This window comes from Odocoileus virginianus, chromosome 25, assembly GCF_023699985.2.
Source record: "Odocoileus virginianus isolate 20LAN1187 ecotype Illinois chromosome 25, Ovbor_1.2, whole genome shotgun sequence".
In the NCBI taxonomy this organism is placed as follows: Eukaryota; Metazoa; Chordata; class Mammalia; order Artiodactyla; family Cervidae; genus Odocoileus; species Odocoileus virginianus.
The window spans coordinates 49,932,256-49,959,072 of record NC_069698.1 but is presented as its reverse complement, the minus strand read 5'-3'; the positions used below and the strand labels follow the sequence as shown (position 1 = coordinate 49,959,072).

General features: G+C 44.3%; 1 protein-coding gene across 3 annotated transcripts; it reads left to right on the top strand.

Moving 5' to 3' along the window:
* The first annotated feature begins 501 nt into the window (after positions 1-501).
* On the top strand, positions 502-25,999 carry EPCIP (exosomal polycystin 1 interacting protein). 3 transcript variants are annotated; one of them, XM_020895890.2, is made up of 2 exons: positions 502-862; positions 18,717-25,999. In XM_020895890.2, the coding sequence occupies exon 2, from the start codon at positions 18,776-18,778 to the stop codon at positions 19,433-19,435; it is 660 nt and encodes a 219-aa protein (XP_020751549.2). In that variant the 5' UTR covers positions 502-862; positions 18,717-18,775; the 3' UTR covers positions 19,436-25,999. The 3 variants fall into 3 exon arrangements, with proteins under 3 accessions (XP_020751549.2, XP_020751548.2, XP_020751552.2); XM_020895889.2 differs by lacking the exon at positions 502-862 and adding an exon at positions 18,304-18,405; XM_020895893.2 differs by lacking the exon at positions 502-862 and adding an exon at positions 18,412-18,612.
* Positions 26,000-26,817: the final 818 nt, after the last annotated feature.

Below are 26,817 nucleotides of genomic sequence, written 5' to 3'. Positions count from 1 at the left end.
GGAGGGGGCATGCAGCACGGGGTGTGGAATCTTACTTCCCCCACCAGGGATTGAACCCACACCCCTGTGTATGGGAAGCTCAGAGTCTTAACCACTGGACCACCGTGGAAGTCCCTGGTAACCATAAGTTTGTTTTCTATGTGTGTGAGTCTGTTTCTGTTTTGTAAATAAGTTCATTTGTATCGTATTTTAGCTCTAGCTTTTGCAGCACATATACTAAAATTGCATCATATTTTAGATTCCACAGATAAGTGATATCATATGATCTTTGTCTTTCTCTGTCTGACTTACTTCACATAGTATAATAATCTCTCAGCAGGACTATGTCTTTGGAGCGAAAATGAGTTCTTTTTCTCTTTGGAACAACTACACTGGGACAATTTTTATACTAGTTTGGGTATTTGCCATAAGTAAGAATTCACTGGGCCAAAAAGAGTGGAACAAAGCATGATCATGATAGTAAAAGCATCAAGGAGTCTTCCACGCTCTACGTCTAATCCATTCAATTTCCTGCTAAAGTAGAATTCCTCGCATCACTGTCAGCCCTTCAGGTCAGCACAGAGCAGCAGTCTCCTTCATCTCTTCTGGAAACTTTCCACTTTGGAACTCCCAAAGAGTGGCCAGCAGTGACCAAGACGGGTTCTCTTCTGCTGTGTGGTTCATGAAACTGGAAGGCTGGCCGCGTGCTTCTGGTTGCCATGGAAATGACCAGGGCCACTGGCCTTCTGAAAACGGAAAAGAACAGCAAGTGCAAGAAGAGGCATTCCGTGCTTCCTGCCCGGCAGATTAAACCAGCTGTCAAGCCTGAGTGAAGGATCAGTCCGGGCGTGGAGGCGACAACCTGGCAGTGGAACTCTGAGATGTAAGTCCTTTCTCTGCTCTTTTTTGAAAAGTCTATCTAGCTTAACAGTTTTTAACAGCTTCAGATTTCTGCTGCATGGCAGGCAAGTTCTGTAACATTTGAAGAGCCACCATCAGCACCACCTTTTTATGCAGTGTTTGCGTTTCCTGAATATAACGCACACTTATGAGTCACTTTCACCGTGAAACTCCTTTAAGCTTCCGGGCATGTGAATTGCTTTTTACTGAGATTCTCTTTCGTTTCAAAGGAAATGTTTTCAGAACATCAAGCAAAGAATGAAATGGTCTTCTCATTATTCCCTAAATAGATAGACTCACTTAGGTTAATATTATGTAACAGATATCTCCGTGGAATCTGGGCTTCTTGTTTCTATTTTTAAGATCTGGCGAAAATTAAAAAAAAAAATGAACAACAAAAAAATCCAGCTATATTTCCTGTTGGTCTTTAATGCTAAATAAGAACTAAGTGAAAGAGGTATGTGTTATATCACCTTTCCTTATCGTGATCACAAGCAGAACTGGGAACTCTCAAAACATTGGTTTTTATTTTCTTTGCTCTGTTTTTATCTAATAATGTTATATTTATCTAATGGTGTTATATTTACTGTTTGTTTACACACTATTCATTAGAAAACATAGGAAGACAAGAAGAAATCAAATTTAGATGAGCCTCAACATTTAGATCGGTTAACTTTTTAAAAAATTGGTCCCTGTATTCAAAAGTGAAACAAACATGATAAATACTATAGCAAAAGGCAACAGGCTTACAGGGATGTCTTAGTCAAAACCAGTAATCCTTACACAGTTCTACATGTATTTTGTTGTTTCATAAATATGTTTGGGGGGAGTTTCTTAGCAAAACGTGTGTTGGTGCATATTGAGACAAGGAAATGTTTCAAAAGAACTGGGCATAATATTCATAAAAACCTGTCCTTAAAAACTACCAAAAATATTAGACCTCTTTTGCTTGAATTTTTTTTTAATGAAAAGAGTGATCTATGGGAAGTTTTTTAACTTTTATTTTTATACCAAATAATTCAATGTAATGCATTATTTAAAATAATGTTTGAAAGGGAAGAAAGACTTCACATCATATTTTTGACAGAAATTGGGCATTTTCTGAAAAGAACAGGTCTGATGAAGCATCTGTGGAAATGAATACTTCTCAACAGCTGGTTTGGATCTCTCAGATCTTCTTTTTCACATCAGTATTTTAATTTCTTAAACTTAGTATGCTATCTACCTTTAAAATTCAGGGTCCGTGGAATTTCCTGGTGGTTCAGTGGTTAATTAAGACTTGGCCCTCTCACTGCCAGGGGCCTGGGTTCAACCCCTGGTTGGGGAACTAAGATCCCACAAGCCATGTGGTGTGGACAGAAGAAACAAGTCAGGCTGCAGTGGATCGTGCCTCTGTGTCCGTGCTCGGAAGAGACCATCCCCCAGTTTCCCATGGCTCTGTGATCAGGGCCCAGAGGCGCTGAGCTGAAGCACAGCGATCAGATGAGCTGAGTGCACACCAAGTCATTTGGGCCACCCAGGTGGCACCGTTGGTAAAGAACCCACCTGTCAACGCAGGAGATGTAAGAAACCGGGGTTCGATTCCGGGTCAGGGAAGACCTCCTGGAGGAGGACATGGCCACCCACTCCAGTATCCTTGCCTGCAGAATCCCATGGACAGAGGACCCCGGCGGGCCATGGTCCATAGCATCACAGAGAGTCAGACACGACAGAAGCGACTTACCACACATACAGGCATACCAAGCCATTTACAGGAAAGGCTTGAGGGGTTTGCAACCATTGGTTAATTAACTCTCACAAGAACCTGTGTCAATTAGAAAACTGCATATTTTAGTTAAGACTGCCTATTGGCTCACTCTCTAGAAGTCTTTGTCCCATGTTCCCTGACCATGTCAGAAGAAGTAGCATTCAACCAACGTTGTCCTTTTACTTAAAGATCTAATTTACAAGTGTCTTCTTAAAAAAAAAAAAAGTGTTCTGATGCTTGTGCATAAATGGAACTCTCTTCTTTCTGTTTCCCATTCATTTAGCTTGAGGTTTCTATACACACTTGAGGTTAAAGGCCACAGAATCTAGGAATGGAATCCGAGGCACGGGATATCATGTGAGTAGGAACTCGACCCTGGGATGGAAAATAGGACTGTCATTTCCATCATGACTCCCTAGAGTATATGTGGCTCTCTGGGTTCAAATCTTAGCTGTTTCCTTCTGGCTGTGTGACTTTGACCATGCTATGTAACCTCTCTGTGTTTCTGATAATGAAAATAGGGTCATAATACCTACTTTTTAGATTATTGCAAGGATAAAATGATATGAGACATGCAATAATACTTCAAACAGTACCTGGCACCAAAAGAAGCACTTATTATTATTATTAATATTAATATTAAGAAAACATGTAGTTCCTGATTTCAGTCATTTCTCAACAACATGTAACTCCCACATTTCTTATTTGAAAGTACATTGCCTCTTATCAATGACCGTTTTCTGTATTTAGCTAGTTTAACCCTGGGAACACAGGGCTAAGGGGCAGTAAATGTTTGTGTGTGCATGTCAGTCACTCAGTCATGTCCAACTCTGCAACCGATGGACTGTAGCCCACAAGGCTCCTCTGTCCATGGGATTCTCCAAGCAAGATACTGGGGTGGGCTGCCATTTCCTTCTCCAGGGGATCTTCCCCATCCAGGGATCCAACCTGTGTCTCCTGCGTCCCTTGCACTGGCAGGCAGATTCTTTACCACTGCACCACCCAGGAAGCCCAAAGTTTTGTGTAGTAAAATGTTAGTAATAACATCTCTTCTTCATCTAGCAGTCTGGACTTCCTTAGGAGTCAAGTAGCATACATTTGAAGAGTTAAATTTGAGGTGTCTGTTAGATATCCAGGTAGAGCTATCAAGTAAGATGTTGGATACATAAGCGTGAAGCTCAAGGGAGGATTTGGGAGCTGAATAATGATCAGTATATAGATAATACTGAAATCAGGGGTCAGGGGTCAGCATGCAATCTCCAAGGGAGTGGATATACATAGAGAAGAGAGCCAGGTACTGAGCGAGGGGTATGCAACAATATCATGGAAGGAGAGAAGATGCTAGCCAGATGCTGAGAAGGAGCGACTGTCGAGGTGGCAAGAAAAGCAGGGGCATGCAACGGAAAGGAAGAACAGAAGGGTCTTTGCCCAGGAAGGAGGGAGTGGGCAACCATATCAAATGCTAGTGAGCAGTCAGGCAAAACGAGACGAGGAAATTAACCATTGGCTTTGACACATTGGGGAATGGGAGTCATTAGGAACCTGATGACAATCATTCCAGTGGGGTCACCCCAAGGACGGCCTGATTAGAGCGACTTAAAAGACTGACAAACAAGCACTGAGCCTTCTGTGTGACTATGGATTTGCTTATACAAGCTTGGTTTCTCCTCTATGATTTACTGAGGTAGACCTGTAGGAGGTTGGAGGCAGGCAAGGACTGTCATCTGTGAATCTAGTCCACCAAAGATTCGTGAAAGATGTGAAGACAGTTCAAGAGATGAGGGTGGTTTCGTGTGTGTGTCTGTGTCTGTGTGTGTGTCTGTGTGTGTGTCTGTGCGTGCACTTAGTTGTGTCCAACTCTTTGCCACCCCGTGGACTGTAGCCTGTTAGGCTCCTCTGTCCATGGTATTTCCCAGACAAAAATACTGGAGTGGGCAGCCACTTCCTTCTCCAGGGGATCTTTCCAACCCAGGTAAGACAGAACCCATATCTCCTGCATCTCCTCCATCAGCAGGCAGATACTTTACCACTGAGCCACCATCAGCAGATAAGAAATAGAAAGCACTTCTGACACGGGGCAACATAAGCAGTATGAGGTAGCATCACACACACACACACACACACACACACACACACACCTACGCACACACGTCAGGACTTGTTCTAACGGTTTTCCCCAATGCCTCTTCTTTCCTTGTGTGACCTGTTTCCCATTAAAGGACCACTTCTCATTTGCGTCTCTGAAACGCCTGGTCTCCCAGGTCAGTAAGGAAGCCAGGATCTTCTCCAAGGCCAGGAGCTCTATAGGAGCCCTTTGGAGTGATGCCGAGTCACCATTTCATGGATGTTCTGTTTGACCCAAATTGTGTTGCCCAGTCTATCCACTGGAGCCCTGTTCTTGTCACAAAAATAATCTTCTGTGAGTCATCAATGAGATCAGTATGCATTCTTTTCATATAAAAGTCTCATTTTAGAATTGTTTTAGACTTACAGGGAAGTTGTGACGCTAGCACAGAGTTCCCATCTACCCAACGACCAGTCTCCCCTTTTATTAGCATCTTACACTGCTGTGGTATACATTTGTCACCATTAATGAACCAATATTAACAAATTATTGTTAACTGACATCCATATTTTATTCAAATTTTTTAAAATATCCAATGTCCTTTTTCTGTTCCAGGATCTCACATTACCTTTAGTTGTAGACATGTAAAAACTCTTTAAAATCTTCCAAGAAAGCAACAAATTTCAAATTGCCTTTGGTTCCAATATTTGTAACTAAAACCACTGAAGGAAAATTTTACCCTCAACTTTTCTGAAATCTAGTCATTGAATGCAGATGAAAGGAAAAAGCTTAAGGCTTTTAAGGAGATAGTTTAAAATATTTTATGGGGCTGTGATAATGTACAACTGTTAACTGAAAGCCCTGAATCCCTTTTTATTGTTCTGGAAGCAGGTAATTAAAATACTAAAGGTCTACCAGCATTTTTTATTTCTCATCTCCTAGCAAAGGGATTACTCTGACTTATTTTCCTGGCAACCTCCTGCTCATATAATACAGGCCCGGTAATTTGAGCAAAGCTTTTCCCATGTTAGTTTTACAAGACTGGATGCTTAAATGTTAGATTGTGGGGAAGTTTGCAGCAGGGTTCTTATAATCCTTCAACCAAAAGCAATTAAGACAATAGTTTCTGATGCCCACAAATATCTATGAGATCAATATATACTCAGCACTGACTCTACTCATGTTTCCCTTTGGTCTGTGGAGTGAGGTGGAAGGGTAACATCTGGGGCCCTGGTTTGGGGCTCATGGTCCCCATCTGAGGTGACTGTGTTTTGTCCTGTGTCTCCATCTGCAAACCTAGAGGATGCTTACTGGTAAAGTCGCAAGAGGTTGGGGTTGCCTGTTGGGGACTTATTCCAGATGTCATTCGATGGCCTTCAAGGAGACTCAGAGGCAAGACATAGGATATTGAGCTCAAATACACCCACTCTTTCACTAATGGTGAACACAAAAGTTCATCATGCTTCCTCTGTCGTGGCTGGACCATACACTGAAATTCACTCTGAAATGGATTTTGCTCGCTGATTTGATCATATGCTCCACTCCACAATTCTAGGAGGCAAAGGTGAAAGAGGAAGCAAAGGATGAATACATGCACTCTGACTTAGCTAATGTAGGGATGTACTTGAATAATACAAGTGCTTATGGAGGGCCTCCAAGTGTCAGGCACTAGGGATTGGGAAACCAAGGTCAACCAGAAGACCAGGGCTTTGTCACATCAGAAATCTGACTTACACAACATACCAATAGCGGCGGGTCCAGCATCCAATAGGCAAACTGTGGGTGAAATCAACATTCAGTTAAGCTCAGTGCTTTCAAAACATAAAATGCCTATTTTCAGTTAGCTCTTAATTATCTCAGACTAGGAGCTTTTGCTGGAGAATCTCAGGGACGGAGGAGCCTGGTGGGCTGCCGTCTGTGGGGTCGCACAGAGACGCAGCTGAAGCGACGCAGCAGCAGCAGCAGCAAAAGCTTTTGAGAACATTACTTCATTTCTATCATTAAACACATTTATCTGAAAGCAGCAATCCAAGTGATACTTGAAGAGATCATGGCTTCACCAACCAGTGGGCACAAATAAGGCTAAATTAACACTAATTGCTTATATTTGATTGGCTTGTGTTCCCACCTTCCTGATACAGGTCCTTACCTCCTTCCCACCACCATGTCTACACAATAAAGTCTCCTCTAATCACTTTTGGGGTCCCCAGGATTGCCTTGCCTGTGTTCCCAAATGGTCCTTTCATGTGCTTCTGTCGCCGTTGGCTGTTAACTGTCCCACGCTGCTGCCAAGGGGCTCTCTGCTGACTCACTTCCCAGACAGCAGAGTCCAGGGGCATCCCAGTGAGTCTTCCCGGAGGGGCCACATGATGCTGCCTGCCCCTCACCCCTCACTGTGCCAGACCTGGGCTACCCTCAGTGCAGAAGTGGGGAGAATGCCTCTGTCCCCCACCTCTATGCCCCACATCTCAGAGCTCTTGAGAGCTGTCCAGGCAACATCTGCCTACAGCTCCACTGGACTCAGCCCACGGCTTTCACTCGTCTGGGTTAGGAAGACTGAGCGTGAAAGAACTGATGCTTTCAAACTGGGGTGCTGGAGAAGACTCTTGAGAGTCCCTTGGACTGGAAGGAATCAAACCAGTCAATCCTAAAGGAAATAAACCTTGAATATACATTGGAAGGACTGATGCTGAAGCTGAAGCTCAATACTTTGGCCACCCAATGGGAAGAGCCGACTCATTGGAAAAGATCTTGATGATGGGAAATATTAAAGGCAAAAGGAGAAGAGGGCAGTAGAAGATGAGATGGTTAGATAGTATCACTGACTCAATGGACATATATGTGAGCAAACTCAGGGAGACAGTGAAGGACAGAGGAGCCTGGCATGCTGCAGTCCACGGGGTCTCAAAGAGTCAGAAACAGCTTAGCGACTGAACAACAGTACGACAAAAAGGAGAGATGCGTGCTGACCCTTCCCTCCACCGACCCCTCCTCCAGACCCCCACACATCATCATTATTCTGAGCCTGTTCTCCATTCAGATTTTCAATGCAAGCAGTGTGTTCAATGAACCACACCTTAGAGGTTGCGGAGGTGGCTTTTGGAATGCTCTAATATCCCAAATATATACATTCCTATTATTACTAGTAATATAATTCTGACATTGCAAAAGTCATGGTTTATAATTAGTACTAACGCGCTCTGTGTGTTAATACTGTAGTTTTCATGAGTAGCTGTAACAGTGAATAGCACTAATAGATGTATGTTAATATTGTGATGTGCATCTTGCTTTACTCTTATTTTAACCCTGTGTGGCAGGTATTTTCATCCCCATGCTATTCTAAGAGAAATGATTAAGAAAAGGCTCTTTGGATCCAAAATATCCAGTGAGTTTTATAATCAGGAAAATACTCTAAATTGCATCTCCCAAAGACCTGACTTGCATGCTTCAAGCTGATTCTGCCTGAATTCCAACTTAGGGAGAAATAAACTTGTACTTTCTCTTTTTCTGGATGAGGAAACCCATCAGATGACAGCAAATAGTTGAGGTCCTACTGTATAATCCTAAAGAGAAACCGTTCCCCTCAGAGTCACAGTGACCCAGTCTCCTGGCCCTCATGATGAGCTATGTAAACCTCCGTGGAAGGGAAATGATTTTCATCAACAGAGACCGTACAAGGTGGTGACTTCAGAATCACTTGGAAGGGCGTGTGAAAACTGAGTGACTCGTCCCATGGACAGGGTGTGTGCCATGGTGGAATATGAAGAAGAAAAGGCAACACTTATTCCAGTAAGGAAACATTGGGGAGAAACCCAAATGACCTTCAACATCGTAAGCTTTGAGATATTAAACACTAAGCATATCATTCCTCTGTCTGATACCATCTTACATCATGTTTACGTAGTGTTTAACTCTAACCTGCTTCCTGCTCTGCACTTGTGGACCAGAGCCAAGGGAAAGGAAAATGCTGAAAATCTTTTTTTTTTTTTTCCAAAAACTCCTCCCCAAGGTTCTTCACCTAAAGCCTTCATCCAGCATCTCTGTGAGAATCTCATCCATTTAACACACAGCAGCCAACATTTCCCCTCTGGCCTCCATGGGCAGAGTGGTGTCACAGCCATGAACAAGTGGGAAGTGGGCCTGAGATCAGGTGGCCACGGGATTCTAGACAAGAGTCTCACCCCACACTTCTCCCGTGCTGCTATTTATCCCTTGCTCTCCCTCTAACAAGGAGCAAGGTAGGGATAAGGCTTAAAGCGCAATCCCCTTGAGCAAGAATGTGTTTCTTTAAATGTATATTAAGACTTACCTGGAGTGCTGCAGTCCATGGGGTTGCAAAGCGTCAGACACAGCTTAGGGAGTGAACACCAACAAAAATGATTTTCGACCCTTATATGAGAGTCGGTTTTTAGCACTGGGCACTTGAGTTTGAGTGAACTCCGGGAGCTGGTGATGGATAGGGAGGCCTGGCGTACTGCAGTCCATGGGATTGCAAAGAGTCGGATACGACAACGACTGAACTGAACCTGGAAAGAGCGGATGGACAGGAATTAAGATGAAGGCACAGCAAGGGGACAGCAGGGCGGGAGCCTCGGCCTCCTCCCCACCCCCTCAACCCCACCCTCTTGGTTCTCTCTACCCCTCACCGACTCCAGATATTGAAATAAATTTACCTGGAGAGCCTGGAGTTAGAAGGAGTCAGCAAATGGAGAGAGATAAACCATCAAAGAAAACACAAGTGAAATGTGTTTTTCACATAGAACTCACTGTCCTCTCATCTCTGCTCTTGTAATTCAGTCTCCACCTGGCACCTCCACGAACTCCCATAAACACACATCTACCCAGGCCGCCCCTGCTTACAAACCCTGAGCTCCTCACTTTTGTCGCTTGCAGGGACCTCCAAAGAGGGTGTGTATATATGCAAGCCAGTGAGCTGAAAGTGTTAATCACTCAATCATATCAGACTCTTTGTGACCCTGTGTACCGTAGCCCACTACGTTCCTCTATCTGTGGAATTCTCCAGGCAAGAATACTGGAGTGGGTCGTCATGTTGCTCTCCAGGGGATCTTCCTGACTCAGGGATCAAACTCAGGTCTCCTGCATTGCAGGCAGATTCTTTACTGGCTGGGCCACCAAAGAAGCCATTTTCATTTTTCATCTCAAACATTTAAAAGTCCATTCTTTTTGTGTATTGTTTACAATGTAAATAATGTAAGTGTGTTATTTCTAAAATCTTTAAAAATTATTATCTGTTGGGAAGGGTTCTTATTGAAGGAATGAAGATCAGAAGAGTTTGGAGACCAAACCCCTTAGCTTGGTTGGCACAGTCCCAGCCTCATTCCTAGCCTCATGACCTAAAGACACGCCAAGTACTCTAGACTGAGATTTTGCTGAAATTACTTTTCTGTCTTCAGCATCTCAGCTTTCGTTATCCCAGCCTCTCGCTTCTCAGTCCAGACATCACCTTCTTTGGGAGTCTTTCCCATTTCTTCCTGCCCAACACTTGATCTGTGTCTTCAATTAGCACCCACCAGTCACTTCACTTTACAATTAGTTTCCCAGCTGTTTGTTCCCATAGTACATGCAACGTTCCTTGAGGAACCCATTAAGCCCCTGTGGTAAGTGAGGCCATCTTGCCACTGTCTGTGTCAGCAGTGGGCACCCTTCTGATAAAACAACTCCAGAGTGTGGGTACATCTCTCCCTTTATGGGACACACCCAAGATTCCAAATTGTCTCCTTTTCTGGAATTTTTCTCATTTTCACCACCTTCAAATCTTAGAGGATTTTTGCAGGGACACCCTCTATGGATGGCATTTGGGATAGACATCCTTGCCTAGATCTCCAAGTCCTGCATCCAAGTGGTTTTCTTTGGACACCCAGACACTGGATCTCTTCTGCCTTTCTACCCCGTGCTGCCATTCAGATTCATATTTCAGGCCGTCTGCTTCTTACTGGGGCATCTCATCTGTGTCTGGTTCTCCTGCTTCTCCAGTTTCTTCAACTGAGTCTTTTCCTTAAGTTGCCTTTCCGCTTAAAAAAAAAAATCACTCCTAATTTCAAATTAAACTTATTTCTGAATTAAAATTTGAGATCACTCTTCAGTTTTAATTGCTGTAAGGATTTGGAGAACATTACTCTGTATTCCCACAGTCATTTTTCTTGTCTTTTGTGTTAAGACTATAGAGTTCAAAACATCGTTATTCATGACATTTCAAATCTGTTTTCAGGAAAATGGTCCAGTGCTATCCTCCCACTGACACACTATCTCCTTACTAGTAATATTTTCATATAAACAAAACTAGTCCAGTTTGAAACGTTCCTTTTGGAGCCAAGTATAAACATTATCTAAATTTTGGGTGTAATCCTAGATTGGGGAGGAATCTCTGTGGAATTTGTTTTGAAGTTACTGATGTCTGTATCTGCTCAATTCAGGAGTCTTTGCTTTCATGCAGCTAGCTGTTCATATTAATTGCACTCAGGATTTCTCCAACTGCAATATGAAAATGATATTTGCATGAAGTCTGAATAGCAGCTCTGGTTTCTGGACATGCTCAGTGATTCCATGAACAAAGAGTTAATGATCATACATGGTTTTCAGCCTCTTGCCTGTAAGGTTTAGGTGGATTGACACCCCCTGAGCTTTTGTCATGGTTGCATAGTCTTTCTTTGTGTCTTACAACCTAGGTGTGGTCAGTAACTTTTAGTGCCCACCAATACCCATATTCCCCTCTTCCTTCCTGGCACAGTGCTGGGCATCATTTCCAAGCTGCATGCAGTCGGGTGGCTCAGTTCTGGCCCATGTGGCTCAGTTCTGGCCCATGAAATGTGGGCAGAAAATACTGTGGAGGACCTGTGGGCCCTAGAAGTTAGCATTGCAAAGAAATAAAGCCTGAGTCCCTGAATGACCGTGTGGAGCCAAGTAAACCCTCCTGATGCCTTTGATGGCATTAGACTGTAATGTAAGGAAGAAATTAACCTTTATCCTGGTTTCACTATGCATTTGTTCATTTGTGGGCAGATTCTAGCATGGCATAAAAAGATGGGCACAAATAGATCCCATGCCCCCACCCCTCCTTATGTCCCTGCCCCTAGGGTTGTGGAGGGGGTTCATGTTAGGACACAGAAGGCAAGTCTCAGTGATGCAGTGAGCACGGGAAAGGCTGGGACACTGAGAAGATGACGTGTCAGAGCAAGTTAGAGGACTCCAGCCCCACAGGACCCCTCACTGCCCTTTCCTACTGCTGCCCGAGTTTCCTCCTGCCGTCTGGTCAAGGCTGTGGTTTCTCCAGTGGTCATGTTTGGATGTGAGGGTGGACCATGAGCACTGAAGAATTGATGCTTTTAAACTGTGGTGTTGGAGAAGACTCTTGAGAGTCCCTTGGACTGCAAGGAGATCCAATCAGACCACCCTAAAGGAGATCAGTCCTGAATATTCATTGGAAGGACTGATGCTGAAACTCCAATACTTTGGCCACCTGATGCAAAGAACTGACTCATTGGAAAAGACCCTAGTGCTGGGAAAGATTGAAGGTAGGAGGAGAAGGGGACGAGAGAGGATGAGATGGCTGAATGGCATCACTGACTAGATGGACATGAGTTTGAGCAAGCTCTGGGAGATGGTGAAAGACAGGGAAGCCTGGCGTGCTGCAGTGCATGGGGTCACAAAGAGTTGGACATGACTGAGCAACTGAACTGAACTGAACTGACTGCTACTCCTGCCGTCTTCATAAACTGTCCATCTCTCTATCCTACTTTTGGATTATAAAAGTCCTGATCACCCTATGCTAATTACATTGATAATTTTCCTTTTATCTTTTCCATTCGAGAAATATTCCTCTAATCAGATATTACCTCCCCTATGAATTTAGCCACCCCCAGGGAGCCCCAGTGCAGACCAAGTATCCCATAAAAACTGTGGTTATAATTATTGTCACAGGACACGGTGACTGCGGGTTCAGGGTGTCCTTGACGAGGGTGTAACCCCTTGACAGAGCTCATATTGGCTTTATTTTCTCCACTTCTAGCACAGTGCCAGCACAAAGCAAGTGCTCAACAAATGTTTACTGAGTAAACGAAAAAAGAAAGCATGGTTTATCGAATGTCAGTGCACCAAGACTCCTTCAACCGCTTATATAGAAATCCCAATTCAGGTTGGCTTGAATAGGGAAAAAGTGTGGTTCACATCTTTTTTTAAAAAATCAAGAAAGAATGTCACTATCCCATGTGCCACAACCACTGAGTCAGTGCTCTGGAGCCGCTGAGCTACAATGACTGAGTCCACGCAGCTGGAGCCTGTGCCCCTCCGCAAGAGACGCCGTCAAAGTGAGACGCCTGCATTCCACAACTAGACAGCTGCCCTGTCCTCTTCAGCCGGAGAAGGCTGCTGTGAGCAACGAGGCCTACCGCAGCCGAAAATAAAATAAAGCATGTTTTTAAAAAAGGAAGAATGTCAGGCATGGCTTGATCTGGGTGCTGGGGAAAAAAAAAAAAAAAAGATTGTTAGGAATATCTTTCCACTTCTTATCTCTGTTTTTCTCTGGGTTGGCTTCACTTTCAAGCTCACCCCTTCTGGACACTTGGCAGTTGCCAATAGATCCATGGTTCCCTTCTACAGGTTCAGCAGCCTGCAGAGAAAACCATCCTTCCCACAGTGCCACCTCCACTGTGGGTAGAGGCAGATCAAACGGCAGGGGTAGGGACTTGTCAGCCCATCCAGTGGCTAAGACTCTGCACTTCCGGTGCAGGGGGACCAGGTTCAATCCCCAGTCAGGGAGCCAGACCCCACAGGTGGCAACTAAGACCTGGCACAGGCACATAAATAAATGTCAAAGGGCAGGGGTGGGGTGATGGGACATACTTGCCCCCATTCTGCTCATGCCAGTCTGGAACCCACCCCCAAACGAATAGTGAAAAAGAGCCTGCCTGCAATGCTGGAGACGAGGGTTCAGTTCCTGGGTTGGGAAGATCCCCTGGAGGAGGGCATGGCAACTCGCTCCACTATTCTTGCCTGGAGAATCCCAAGGACAGAGGAGCCTGGCAAGCCACAGTGCAAGGGGTCACAAAGAGTCAGACACGACTGAGCGACTGAGCATGCACAAATAGATAATACACAGTGAAAGTCAGGTACTCACAATCCACAGCCAAGAAACCTAAAGAAAGAAACCCACGGTAAGACTGAAGGAGAACAATGTCCACATAGCATCTTTGAGGAATCCACGTAAACCCGTTACCAGGGACACTTGGCCCACTCTGTGCCCCTTTATGAGGCCCCATGCATCTGCCTCCTTGGTCTGGCCTTCAAGTTCCCTGACCTCCAGAAGGCAGGGCCCCCGCTGAGGCCAGGCCAGGTCCTTGACTGCTGGGAAGTTGCTCACAAACCCCTTTGGGGATCTCCAGCCCAACTCGTTCCGGGAAATCCATATTCTTCTCCTGTATTCAGTTTAGTTCAGTTCAGTCACTCAGTCGTGTCTGACTCTGCGACCCCATGGACTGCAGCACACCAGGCCTCCCTGTCCGTCACCAACTCCCGGAGTTTACTCAAACTCATGTCCATCAAGTTGATGATGCCATCCAATCATCTCATCCTCTGTTGTCCCCTTCTCCTCCAGCCTTCAATCTTTCCCAGCATCAGGGACTTTTCAAATCAGTCAGTTCTTAGCCCTGTCTTTTTCCACCAGTGCCTCTGATCAGTATCAACACTTAAAAGAATGATGTCGATACTTTGTCGCCAGGTTTCAGCTGATGGATAGATGCCTCTCCCTTCCTTTCCCTCCAAGGCTGGGAGCAAAGCAGGCCAGTGGTACTGGCGTCAGCATTCCTAGTCTAGGGATGACGGGTTTCTGGAACACGAAGTCCTAGAAACCTGCAGTGGAATCTGGGACAGATAATCATCTAAAATTGTCTTGTAATTAATAAATTTTATGCACTGTTCCTTACTAAGTGGGGTACTTACCATCACATTGCAACACAGTTTAAAACCATTAAGCCTCTTGTTCAGGGAGAATTGTGGCTCTACACATTGCTCAAACTCTTTCTTTTGCTACAAAATGAACTAATGAATAAATCCTTTAAGAAAACCATGTGAAATATAGATACTACTCGGGCTGCGATTCATGGGGTCCCAAAGAGGCGGACATGACTGAGCGACTGAAATGAACTGAATTGAAATGATGTAAACAGGCAGAAAACAGGTCTGAGAACTTGCAGTAAAACAACATACTCTGATATGGATACATGTGTAAGGTGCATGCACACAAGGAGAGTCTGACGATCCACAAGTTAAAATGGCAGAAGGGACACAGTTAACAAGAGTATGTTGAATCTGTGTATTAAACATATTACTCAGCCATAAAAAAGAGAATGAAATAATGCCATTTGCAGCAGCATGGATGGCCCTAGAGACTGGTGTGGGGCTTCCCTGGTGGCTCAGCTGGTAAAGAATCCGCCTGCAATTCAGGAGATCCTGGTTTGATTCCTGGGTCAGGAAGATCTGCAGGAGAAGGGATAGGCTACCCACTCCAGTATTCTTGGGCTTCCCTGGTGGCTAAGCTGGTAAAGAATCTACCTGCAATGAGGGAGACCTGGGCTCAATCCTTGTGTTGGGAAGATCCCCTGGAGAAGGGAAAGGCTACCCATTCTAGCATTCTGGCCTGGAGAATTCCATGGACTGTATAGTCCGTGGGTAGCAAAGAGTCAGACACGACTGAGTGACTTTCACTTACTTTCAGAGAATGGTGTGCTGAGTGAAGTAAGTTAGAGAAAGACAAATATATGATATCGCTAATATGTGAAATCTAAAAAAAAAAGGTATAAACGAACCCATTTACAAAGCAGAAATAGAGTCACAGATGTACAAAACAAACATGATGACTAAGGCGTGAGGGGGGGATAATTTGGGATATTGGGATTGACATTTATACACTATTACATATGTAACGTGTAGTTAATAAGGACCTACTTTATAGCACAGGGAACGCTTCCCAGCACTCTGTAATGACCTATATGGGAATAGAATCTAAACAAGAGTGGATACATGCATGAGCATGACTGAGTCACGTTTCTATACAGCAGAAACTAACCCAACATTGCAAATCAACTAAAGTCCAGTCAAAGTTAATTTTAAAAAATGCTTGAAAAATCCACTTTTAGAAAGGAGAAAAACACTCTTATACTTTTAAAAAAGTAAGACTCAAACTCTGTGCCAACTTCAAAAAAACACAAAGCACTATCAAATGTCTTATCTGGTTTCCTGAATGGACTCTTAGCTTGCCTGTCTGCTATGATCCTACATCTGTGTGTATCTTCAGGAGTTCAGTTCAGTAGCTCAGTCGCGTCCAACTCTTTGCAACGCCATGTCCTCCCTGTCCATCACTAACTCCCGGAGTCCACCCAAACCCATGTCCATTGAGTCAGTGATGCTATCCAACCATCTCATCCTCTGTCGTTCCCTTTTCCTCCTGCCCTCAATCTTTCCCAGCATCAGGGTCTTTTCAAATGAGTCAGCTCTTCCCATCAGGTGGCCAAAGTATTGGACTTTCAGCTTCAGCATCAGTCCTTGCAATGAACACCCAGGACTGATCTCCTTTAGGATGGACTGGTTGGATCTCCTTTCAGTCCAAGGGAGTCTCAAGAGTCTTTTCCAACTCCACAGTTCAAAAGCATCAGTTCTTCTGTGCTCAGCTTTCTTTATAGTCCAACTCTCACATCCATACATGACCACTGGGAAAACCATAACTTTGACTAGACAGACCTTTGGTGACAAAGTAATGTCTCTGCTTTTTAATATGCTGTCTACTAGCTTCCCTGTTAGCTCAGTTGATCCCGGGTTGGGAAGATCCCATGGAGAAGGAAATGGCAACCACTCCAGTACTCTTGCCTGGAAAATTCCATGGATGGAGGAGCCTGGTAGGCTACAGTTCACGGGATTGCAAAGAGTCGGACACGACTGAGTAACTTCACTGAGTAACTTCACTGACTGACTGACTAGGTTGGTCATAACTTTCCTTCCAAGGAGTGACTTCCTCAGTTCAGCCTTCTTTGTCTTCCTCTTTTGCATAGGAGCCCTTGGGGGCAGGACCCCGGTCATGCTTCTTTTTGCATCTTCTGCTTGGCCTTACCTGACCCCTTCCTTTGCCTCCTTCCCTTTCCTATCCTCTGGTCCTCACACGCAGGCCAGGCCCACCTTGGGCACTGGAAGCAGAATCAAGTCCCATAGAACTCTTTGCTCATTTTCTCATTCTGCGCTGTATCCCCAGGGCTAGCAAAGTGCCTGCCACCTGGGAAACTCCCGTGAGCATTTGTTGGATGGACGGGTGGATGACATCATGACTGCTGTGAACCAGTGTCTCGCCTCCGGTTCAGGTTTACTTGGCTGAGACGATCTGTTACCCCCTCACCCTCATTCCAGCTCCTGTTGAGGGACTTGTGCTGCCTGTGAACCTGCCCTGGCATTTCTAGCTCTGTCCCCCTTGATTTCACATTGACCTGCGCTGCCTTCCTGTAGCCTCATCTCGCTCCCTAAAGGGTGCGGGTCAGCCTAGCTCCTTTCCTGTTGTCACCATCTTCTCTGGACACATGTTTAACCCCCCCGGGCGCTGACTCTCCATCAGTGTCTCCTTAGCACTCTTCCTGCGGGAGCCGTCACCAGATCCTGTTCAGAGGTCTCATTCCCAGCCTCTGGCCGTGCCCACCGCCATATGTATATATGCACTGAATTATACTGTTTTCTTTCTTTGGTCATCAGCTAAGTCAGAGGAAATTTACTTATTTTTGAAAAACTGAAATCTGGTGTCCTAGTTCACAATGTGTCATTTCAATCACACCATAAAAGAAGACCACACACACATTAATTCAACGCCAGGCACCCGTAGGGCATTTTCACCCAAATTGGACATCAGGGTTGCTCTTTCAATTCAGCATGCATTCCTACCTTATTTAGATCATCTAACAGTGTTTACATAGTGTTTCACATTTTGGAGAAATCAGTTCATAGGACTTCCCTAGGGGTACAGTGGATAGGAATCACCTGCAAATGCAGGGAACATGGGTTTGATCCCTGGTCTGGGAAGAGCCCACATGCCGCTGAGCAACCAAACCCACGTGCCGCAACTACTGAGCCTGCGAACTCAAGCCTGTGCCTGGCTAGTGAAGCCACGGCAACAAGATACCTGAGCACTGGGAGGAGGAGTATCCGCCACCAGCCACAACTAGAGAAAGCCCACGAGGCAGCAAAGACCCAGTGCAACCAACTGAAAAATAAAAAAGTTTTAAAAATCAGTTGATAAGGTTTGTTTGGGGGAAAGGAGTCGGTAAATCAAGACCCCTGTGATGACTTGCTGTGCAATGGGTCTCTTTCTTGTCTAGTGACACAGTTAATGTGGACTACAATCCTGGTCTCGGAGACCAGGAAAATATGAACAGTCATATAAACAGATTGATGAGAGGGAGGGGAGCATGTTTGTCTAGTTAGAAATTGAAGTTTTCCATTAACTGTTTCATCATCGGTATGCATGCTGTGTTAACAGATAGCACGTGGGTAGTTGATTCCAACAAGAAACCGTTTGTCTCCTGAATTCCAGGAAGTCAGATACTGAAGGGGAGGAGGGAATGTGTGTGCTTAAGTGGGTAAGACAGACATTCTGTACCGATAACGGGATGTTTGGAGGATGTGTAGCCTCCAGTCACTCCAGTTCTCCGTCCACAGACAGGATGCAGTAAGTCTCCTTTCCCGGGAACTGCTCTTTGCTTGCTTGTTGGCGTGTTTGTCTCACCACCAATAGACACCACCAGTTTTCCAGCTCACTTTTTCAGATTTCAGGGGCCTGGTTGTTGCCCTCCCTCCACCCCCACCCCAGGCTCTTAGAAAAGAGCATGCCCTGAGCTTGGGCTCCTAGCATCACCTGCCTTTGCTGGAACTGCAAGTGAGAAACTTTACGACGTGTTATTTCAGGGGTTCCTTTTTTTCTCAGAAGCTGCTCACTTCTAAGGAGAGGCTGTGATAACAAAACTGCGTATTTTCTTTCAGGTGAGTTTCGATGAATCGGCTCATGAAGGGGAACCTGGCCGGCCCATGCTGAGACGAGAATGGCACCTCCTTCTGGGCACAGCTTCTTTCTGATCAGCGCGCTGGGCGTCTTTGCACTTGACTGCTTCACCAGGGCTCAGGGGAACGGCACGCTCATTTTCACCAAGGAAAACACCATTCGGAAGTGCATCTGCTCAGCAGACATCCGGGACTGTGACTACAGTTTGGCCAACCTAATGTGCAGCTGTAAAACCATGCTGCCTCTTGCCATGGAGCAAACGAGCTACAGTGACCGTCTGACCATCTGGTTCACAGACACGTCTGCGCTGGGGCTTCTGCTGAACTTCACGCTGGTCCGGGACCTGAAGCTTTCCCTATGCAGTACCAACACCCTCCCCACTGAGTACCTGGCTGTTTGTGGTCTGGAGAGGCTTCGGGTCAGCATGGAGGCCAAGCATCCCTCCCCTGAACAGAGCTTACTCATCCACGACAGTAGGGAGAGCGAATCCAGAGAGAAGCCCACGTTGTTCCAGCAAGGCTGGCAAACCTGTACGTATATCTCCTTCTTAGATATGGCACTCTTCAACAGGGAGTCCACCTTAAAATCATACAGTGTTGCAAACTCTGCCAGCCTAGCCAACAACTTCCCCTACTTTTCCCACCTTAAAACCTTCCCAATTCTAAACAACAAAAGCTATGTTATCACGTTCATTTACTAACATCGTAGCTGTGCCCATCCTCCGGGGACTTTGGCACCTGCTGGATCATCACAACAAGGGATCTGTGAACAAGGTCATGGGTATTCCTAGCCTCAACTTCACTTCTCCCCCAGCCTCCTTTCACACAGAGCCAGCCCTCTGCTCCACCCATGCCTGGCCCTGGGAAAACAAAATAAAAATAATCAAAAAAACCTACTTGATTCAGTCTAGAAGCATATGTTGGGGGCCAGCTAGAGGCTAGGTTTTTGCTACTAAGGGAGGGTAGGGAAATGTCAGATCAGTGCACCCCAAGGACTGCCTAGTGGAGCTCAGCAGAGGGGATGAACCCTAAAGAAAGGGTCTTCCAGGACTTCCCTGGTGATGCAGTGGTTGAGACTTGCCTTTGAATGCAGGGGATGCCAGTTCGATCCCTGGTCAGGGAACTAAGATCCCACATGCCTCACGGCCAAAAAACCAAAATATAAAACAAAAGCAATGTGTAACAAATTCAATAAAGACTTTTAAAAAATGAAAGAGAACTGAAAGTGTTAGTCACTTAGTCCTGTCTGACTCTCTGCGACCAGTGGACTGTAGCCCACCAGGCTCCTCTAGCCATGGACTTCTCCAGGCAAGAACACTGGAATATGTAGCCATTTCTTTCTCCAGGGGATCTTCTTGACCCAGGGATCAAACTTGGGTCTCCTGTAACAGGCAGATTCTTTACCATCTACCATCTGAGCCACCAAGGAAGCCCTTTAAAAAAAAAAAAAAGAAAAGCATTTTCCTTCAAAATATTGCTAAAAAGCAATTCTCCCCCCCTTCATGTTCTTACATAGGCTGGAATTCCCCTATGTAGAGAATGACAGACTTCAGTGGTTTTGGGACAAGGAGCCCCTCAAAATGATTAGGTCCTTAGACTGGTATTTTCCAAACATCTCGTAAAGCACATTCACACTGAGAAAGGGAAGTCTTATGAGTATGTTCAGTGACGGGGAGTGGGGGACGGAGGTGGGGAGGGAGGGTTGAAGCCTGGCCGATACGGTGGAACCTTAGGGCTGAATGAGAACACCAGGGTCCTGAGGGGGGGTGCAGAAATGAAAATTGGAAGTCACGAAAACCAAGTGCACGGGGGTTTTTGTTGCTTAGAACAAGGCCTAAATCCAGGGAAATCTTTCTCCTTCTAGCCCTTCTCTTTTTTCTCTTGCCTTGCCACCTTCTACCTTTGGCCCAGATATACCACTTCCCCATTGTTCCTCTCCTCCTCCTCCTCCTGCTCCAGAAATCAGAACTTAGATTAACACCACTGGAGCTGTGTTTGACTACATGAGGGGCTAGCCTGGAAATGTAATCACCCCTTTGTAATACTATTCACATGGGTAAACACATCCAAATTACTGACAGATAATTAACAGGAGAACTTTTAGGGCTCAGTCCATCTGGAAGTTTAAGACTGGAAAGTGAAGACACTCTGTATGATGGGGTTAACATAAAATGCTTTCATGTGTGTTCATACAAAGAACTAAGGGAGTGTTTTTCATTAATTTTCACTGGAGGATAGTTGCTTTACAAAGTTGTGTCAGCTTCTGCTTCAGCAAAGTGAGTCAGCCACACACATGCATATATCCTCTCTTTGGATTTCCTTCCCGCCTAGGTGACCAGAGAGCTCTGAGTAGGTCTTGGCAGCTGTGCAATGGATTCTCACTAGTTATCTATTCTACATATAGTATCAACTTTTTTTTTTAATTAAACTGATTCATCATTGGACAAAGAAAATTATCCCTCACAGAGACCCAACTCAATGTTAAAGTGGAATATAAAGAGTTTGTGGCAATTATGGTACAAACATCTAAATTCAGAGTGCAAAAAGTTGGAACATGTTGAATGCATGATACCATAAGGATAAGAAATAGCTCTACCATGAAATAACACACATTTTTCTCTTAGCCTTAACACCAGGTAGCTGAAATAACCTGAAATGTCTCCATTTGCTTAACTGGTGAGAGATTTGGCCACTCAGACTAATTAGCATGCATCTATAATGTTAGTGTTTAAATTAGGCCAGAACTAAGACCAAGATACCAATTTTAATAGAAAAATGTAATGACCTTATTACTGGCATTGTATGTGAGAGGTAAGATTAAAGTGGTAGAAAAAGACAAATAAGGAAAAAAGAGAGAAAGAACGGCAAGAAGGGTATAGATGAAAAGATTAATATTAAATATATTTACTGTCATTAGTTACCAAAAATGTAACAAATGGAATTTTAATAATTTTTATTAATAAAGTATAAAATTTATTGATATTAGAAATTATGAGTATCTTAATGTGCACATCTTCCATCTGGGGACTCTTTAATAGCTTCAGAGCTCTTCCACATATGTTTTAAGTAATTCTTACAAGAAGTACTTGTTGGGTCCTTCTCTGGTGGCTCAGTGGTAAAGAGTCTGCCTGCCAAGGTAGGGGACACAGGTTTGATCCCTGATCCAGGAAGATCCCACGCCGCAGAGCAACTAGGCCTGCGTGCCACAGCTACTGACCCGGAGCTCTAGAGCCGGGCGGCCACAACTCCTGAGCCCACGTGCTGCGACCACTGAAGCCCGAGCACTTGAAGCCTCTGGTCCCCAACAAGGGAGCCGCCGCGTCCAAGGCAGCCCCGCTCAGCACAGCTGCACAGAGCAACAAAGGCCCAAGGCAACCCAAAACAATGTTTTAGTAAAGAGACAAGGAAAATTAACTAGTACGGAGTGGAACTATACACAACCTTGCTCTCTATTTTCCAAGTCTCCTGTAAATGTGTTATTATGTTTTCATAAGATAAAAAAAAAAAAAACCTCATGTTCCAAATACAAAAAAAGAAAGAAAGAATTCTGAACACAATGATAAATTCGTCTTTGATAGGAAGAAGGCCACTTTTTTCAGTTTCCTGAGAGGAGCCAAGGAAGAGAAGTACAGATGCAAGTAGGTGCGTGGATGTGGTTCCCTCCGACGCTTCTCTATTGTCAGTAAAGAATTAGCTAGTTATTAGTAGGGGGAAGCTGGTGGCTCAGATGGTAAGTCGTCTGCCTGCAATGCAGGAAACCCGGGTTCGATCCCTGGGTCAGGAAGATCTCCTGGAGAAGGAAATGGCAACCCACTTCAGTATTCTTGCCTGGAAAATCCCATGGACAGAGGAGCCTGGTAGTCTACAGTCCGTGGGGTGGCAAAGAGTCAGACACGACTGAGCAACTTCACTTTCTTTTCTTTCTTTCTATGGGAAAGCAAACTTACCAAGGGGAAATTAAAAATATGGGACAGATAAACTTGTTAAATCCCAAAGGTACAGATGTCTCCCTCATGATCTCTTCATTGCCATAAGTTTACGTGTTTTAAAACTTTGCCATTGTTTCACTGGAGTGATGAGAAAAGGAAATGATAAAGACACATGATTATTCCTGTATCATTAACTCAAAATCTATTTACCTCTTTCAAAACTTTCCCACTTCTTCTTTGCTTATTGGTTGGTTAAGAGCCATTGTTGTTGTTCTGTCGCTCAGTTGTGTCCGACTCTTTGTGACCCCATGGACCGCAGCACACCAGGCCTCCCTGTCCATCACCAACTCCCGGAGTTTACTCAAACTCATGTCCACTGAGTTGGTGATGCCATCCAACCATCTCATCCTTTGTCGTCCCCTTCTCCTCCTGCCTTCAATCTTTCCCAGCATCAGGGTCTTTTCCAATGAGTCAGCTCTTTGCATCAGGTGGCCAAAGGATTGGAGCTTCAGCGTCCAATATTCCAGTGTATATTCAGGGTTGATTTCCTTTAGGATTGACTGGTTTGATCTCCTTGCTGTCCACAGGACTCTCAGGAGTCTTTTCCATCACCACAATTTGAAAGTATTAGATTCCTCTTAAATCAGTTCTGAAATTTGTATTTTGTTAAAATATACATTTTCTGTAGAATTTCAAATGTATTTTCACTGGGTACCATACAACATTTTCTCACAATTAATTTGGCTCTTCCTCATGTCTGCTGCTGCTGCTAGGTCACTTCAGTCATGTCCGACTCTGTGCGACCCCATTGACGGCAGCCCACCAGGCTCCGCCATCCCTGGGATTCTCCAGGCAAGAACACTGGAGTGGGTTGCCATTTCCTCCTCATGTGTAGTTATACTTAAAGTTTTGGGGGACATGTATGTTCCTATATTAAGTTTGGGTTTTTCCTTGGTAATTCCTATGTTTTGGGTTTTATTTTAGTATTTTCTAATTTATTTTTTAGTAGTAACCATTTTATCTTTGACTGTTTCTACTCTACGCATTCTTTGAATTGTTTTGCTGTTTTTTTTTTTTCTTTGTTTTTCTGAGGCTGAATATTTCTCTTTTCACTTGTGTAATTCTAAATTTAAAGTTACACATTATTCCCTGAGTACCCCTTTAGCTGTGTACCATACATTTTTATATGGAAATGACACTTTTATTAATTTCTAGAGATCTTAGATAATGAATGGTTTATTTAGAGATTTAGATGACTGTTCATTAATTCCCAGGTAGTTAAGACTCTTTTTTTTGTATGGGAGGGGTCATTCAGCTTCCTGGATTTGGCTCGTTTTCTCTGGTTGGAGAACGTTCCCTGTAAAAATCTGTTTTGAAGAGTTTGTTCAGTTGTTTGTTTACCCAGGTTAATGACTGATATTTATAAATGTTTCACAGATACCATGGGTAATTAAATAGTCTCTGTTCGGAGAGAACATACTTTTATCAATCTATATATTTGAGCTCACTGATTATATTATTAAAATCCTATATAAACTTACACATTATTTGACTACTTCATCTGTCTGATTCAGACAGAGACCCACATACAAATAATAATAAAAATAATGTATTTAGTGTCCATTTGATGTCTGCAGTTAATTTAAGAAGAAATCTGGAAAGTTAACTAACCAGGGACAGATCCAGAGAAGGCCACAGTCTGGCTCAGCTATGGCTAGGGTTTTTCTGTATGAGTACAACAAACCATTCAATCCTAAAGGAAATTAACTCTGAATATTCATTGGAAGTACAGATGCTAAAACTAAAACTCCAATACTTTGGCCACCTGATGGAAAGAGTCAACTCACTGGAAAAGATGCTGATGCTGGGAAAGGCTGAAGGCAGGAAGAGAAGGGGACGACAGGGGACGAGATGGTTGGATGGCATCGCCAGCTCAGCAAGTCTGAGCAAACTCCAGGAGGTGATGAAGGACAGGGAACCCTGATCTGCTGCAGTCCATGGGGCGGCAAAGAGCTGGACACGACTGAACAGGAACCCTGCCCTGCTGCAGTCCACGGGGTGGCAAAGAGCTGGACACGACTGAACAGGAACCCTGCCCTGCTGCAGTCCACGGGGTGGCAAAGAGCTGGACACGACTGAACACCAACAAGAGCAAAGCAGGCGTGGGGAAGGGAGCTGAGCTTGTTGGAAGGGAGTGGCTACAGTCTCGTCCCCATGAAATCCAATCTGGATGAGGAAACAAAGGCAGGAGGAAGAGAATGGGCAATGAAACGTGATGGGTTCGGGACTGGAGGTAGAATAGACAAACTAGAAGATGGAAGTGAGGTTTTACTGAGGAAGATGCCAAGTAACTCTCCAGTAACTTGGAGAAGATGTAAGTTGCAAACTCCAAGATGCAATCATCATGATAGGATTAGAGTGAGGAGGTTAGAGAACTAATTCCAGGTAGAAGTTGCACTGGAATGTTGAAGACATGAAGAATGAAAGAGTGAATGTTCATAAAATAATCCTGGAAAGAAATGTTCCAAAAATTAAGTGTTAAGATTAATAACAATTATTATTTCCTTCTGTGTGTTGTTCTGCATTTTCTAAATTTCTAAAATGTAATAGTGCATGTAGCACTTTTGTAATTAGATACGGGACTTCCCTGGTGGCTCAGATGGTAAAGAATTCGCTTGCAATTCAGGATACCTGGGTTCATTTCTTGGGTTGGGAAGATCCCCTGGAGAAGGGAATGGCTACCCACTCCAGTATTCTTGCCTGGAGAATCCCATGGACAGATGAGCCTGGCGGGCAACAGTCCACAGGGAAGCAAAGAGTCGGACAGGACTAAGCAACTAACACTTTCAAAGGTTATTTTTAAAAGTCACACATGTAAATCCATGGCTGATTCATGTCAATAAATATTATTTTTTTTTTAATTCCCTAAAAAAAAAATGGTAAAATAAAAGTCCACTTCATTTTCTCAAAAATTTGGATCCTGGGGACTTCTCTGATGGTCCAGTGATTGAAAACCTGCCTGCCAGTGCAGGAGAGGCAGGTCTGATCCCTGGTCTAGGAAGACCCTGCGTGCCTGAACACTAGAGCCTGTGCTCCACAATAAGAGAGGCCACCACAGAGAGAAGCCCATGCACTGCAACCAGAGAAAGTCCACAAGCGGCAATGAAGACCCAGCACAACCAAAAATAAACAAGCAAATAGACTTGTTTTAAAAGATCTGAAAAATTCAAAGCTTGATTTGGTGCCTCCCTCTGTAATCATACTGTAATGTTACTGTGTGTTTATTGTGCAATTTTGCTGCCCTGGAGTAAAATTAAATAATACAGAAAAAAGACACATTCCTTCATCTTTATTCCCAAAAGAGATACTTGTAACTCTGTTGTCTTTGATAAGGCATCTGCTTTTGAGTTTTTCCCCAAGAAGGAAAGACAACAATGTCTGAATGATTTTGAGCTAACAGAGGTGAATTCTCTTAGAAAGGATGCATAGCTATTTTTGCTTCTGCATTGGTTGTATAGTCTTTAGGTGTATTTATAAAGTGTTCATTGTGAATGTAACATAAATATCACATGGTACTATGATTATGAATTGTACTTGTTAACATAGTAACACTAGAAGATATAAAACACTAAATCAGATAAAATGATTTGCTATCATTCCGTCACTTAGTTGTGGCCAACTCTCTGTGACCCCATGGACCGCAGCACGCCAGGCCTCCCTGTCCTCCCCTGTCTCCTGAACTCACTCAAACTCATGTCCGTTGCATCAGTGACGCCATCCAACCATCTCATCCTCTGCTCTCCCTTCTCTTTCTGCCCTCGGATTCCCCAGCAGCAGGGTCTTTTCCAATGAGTCGGCTTTTTGCATTAGGTGGCCAAAGTATTGGAGAAGGGAATGGCAAACCACTTCAGTATTCTTGCCTTAAGAACCCCATGAACAGTATGAAAAGGCATGAATATCACTGGAGTGGGTTGCCATTTCCTTCTCCAGAGGATCTTCCAAACCCAGAGATGGAACCTGCCTCTTCTGCATTGCCAGTGGAATCTTCACCACTGAGCCACCTGGGAAGGACTCTGAAGCTAGAAGTGAGAAAAAAAAAAAAAAAACATAAAATCTCCTCCCCCAGGAAGCTTATATTTTACTTTAAGTTAATG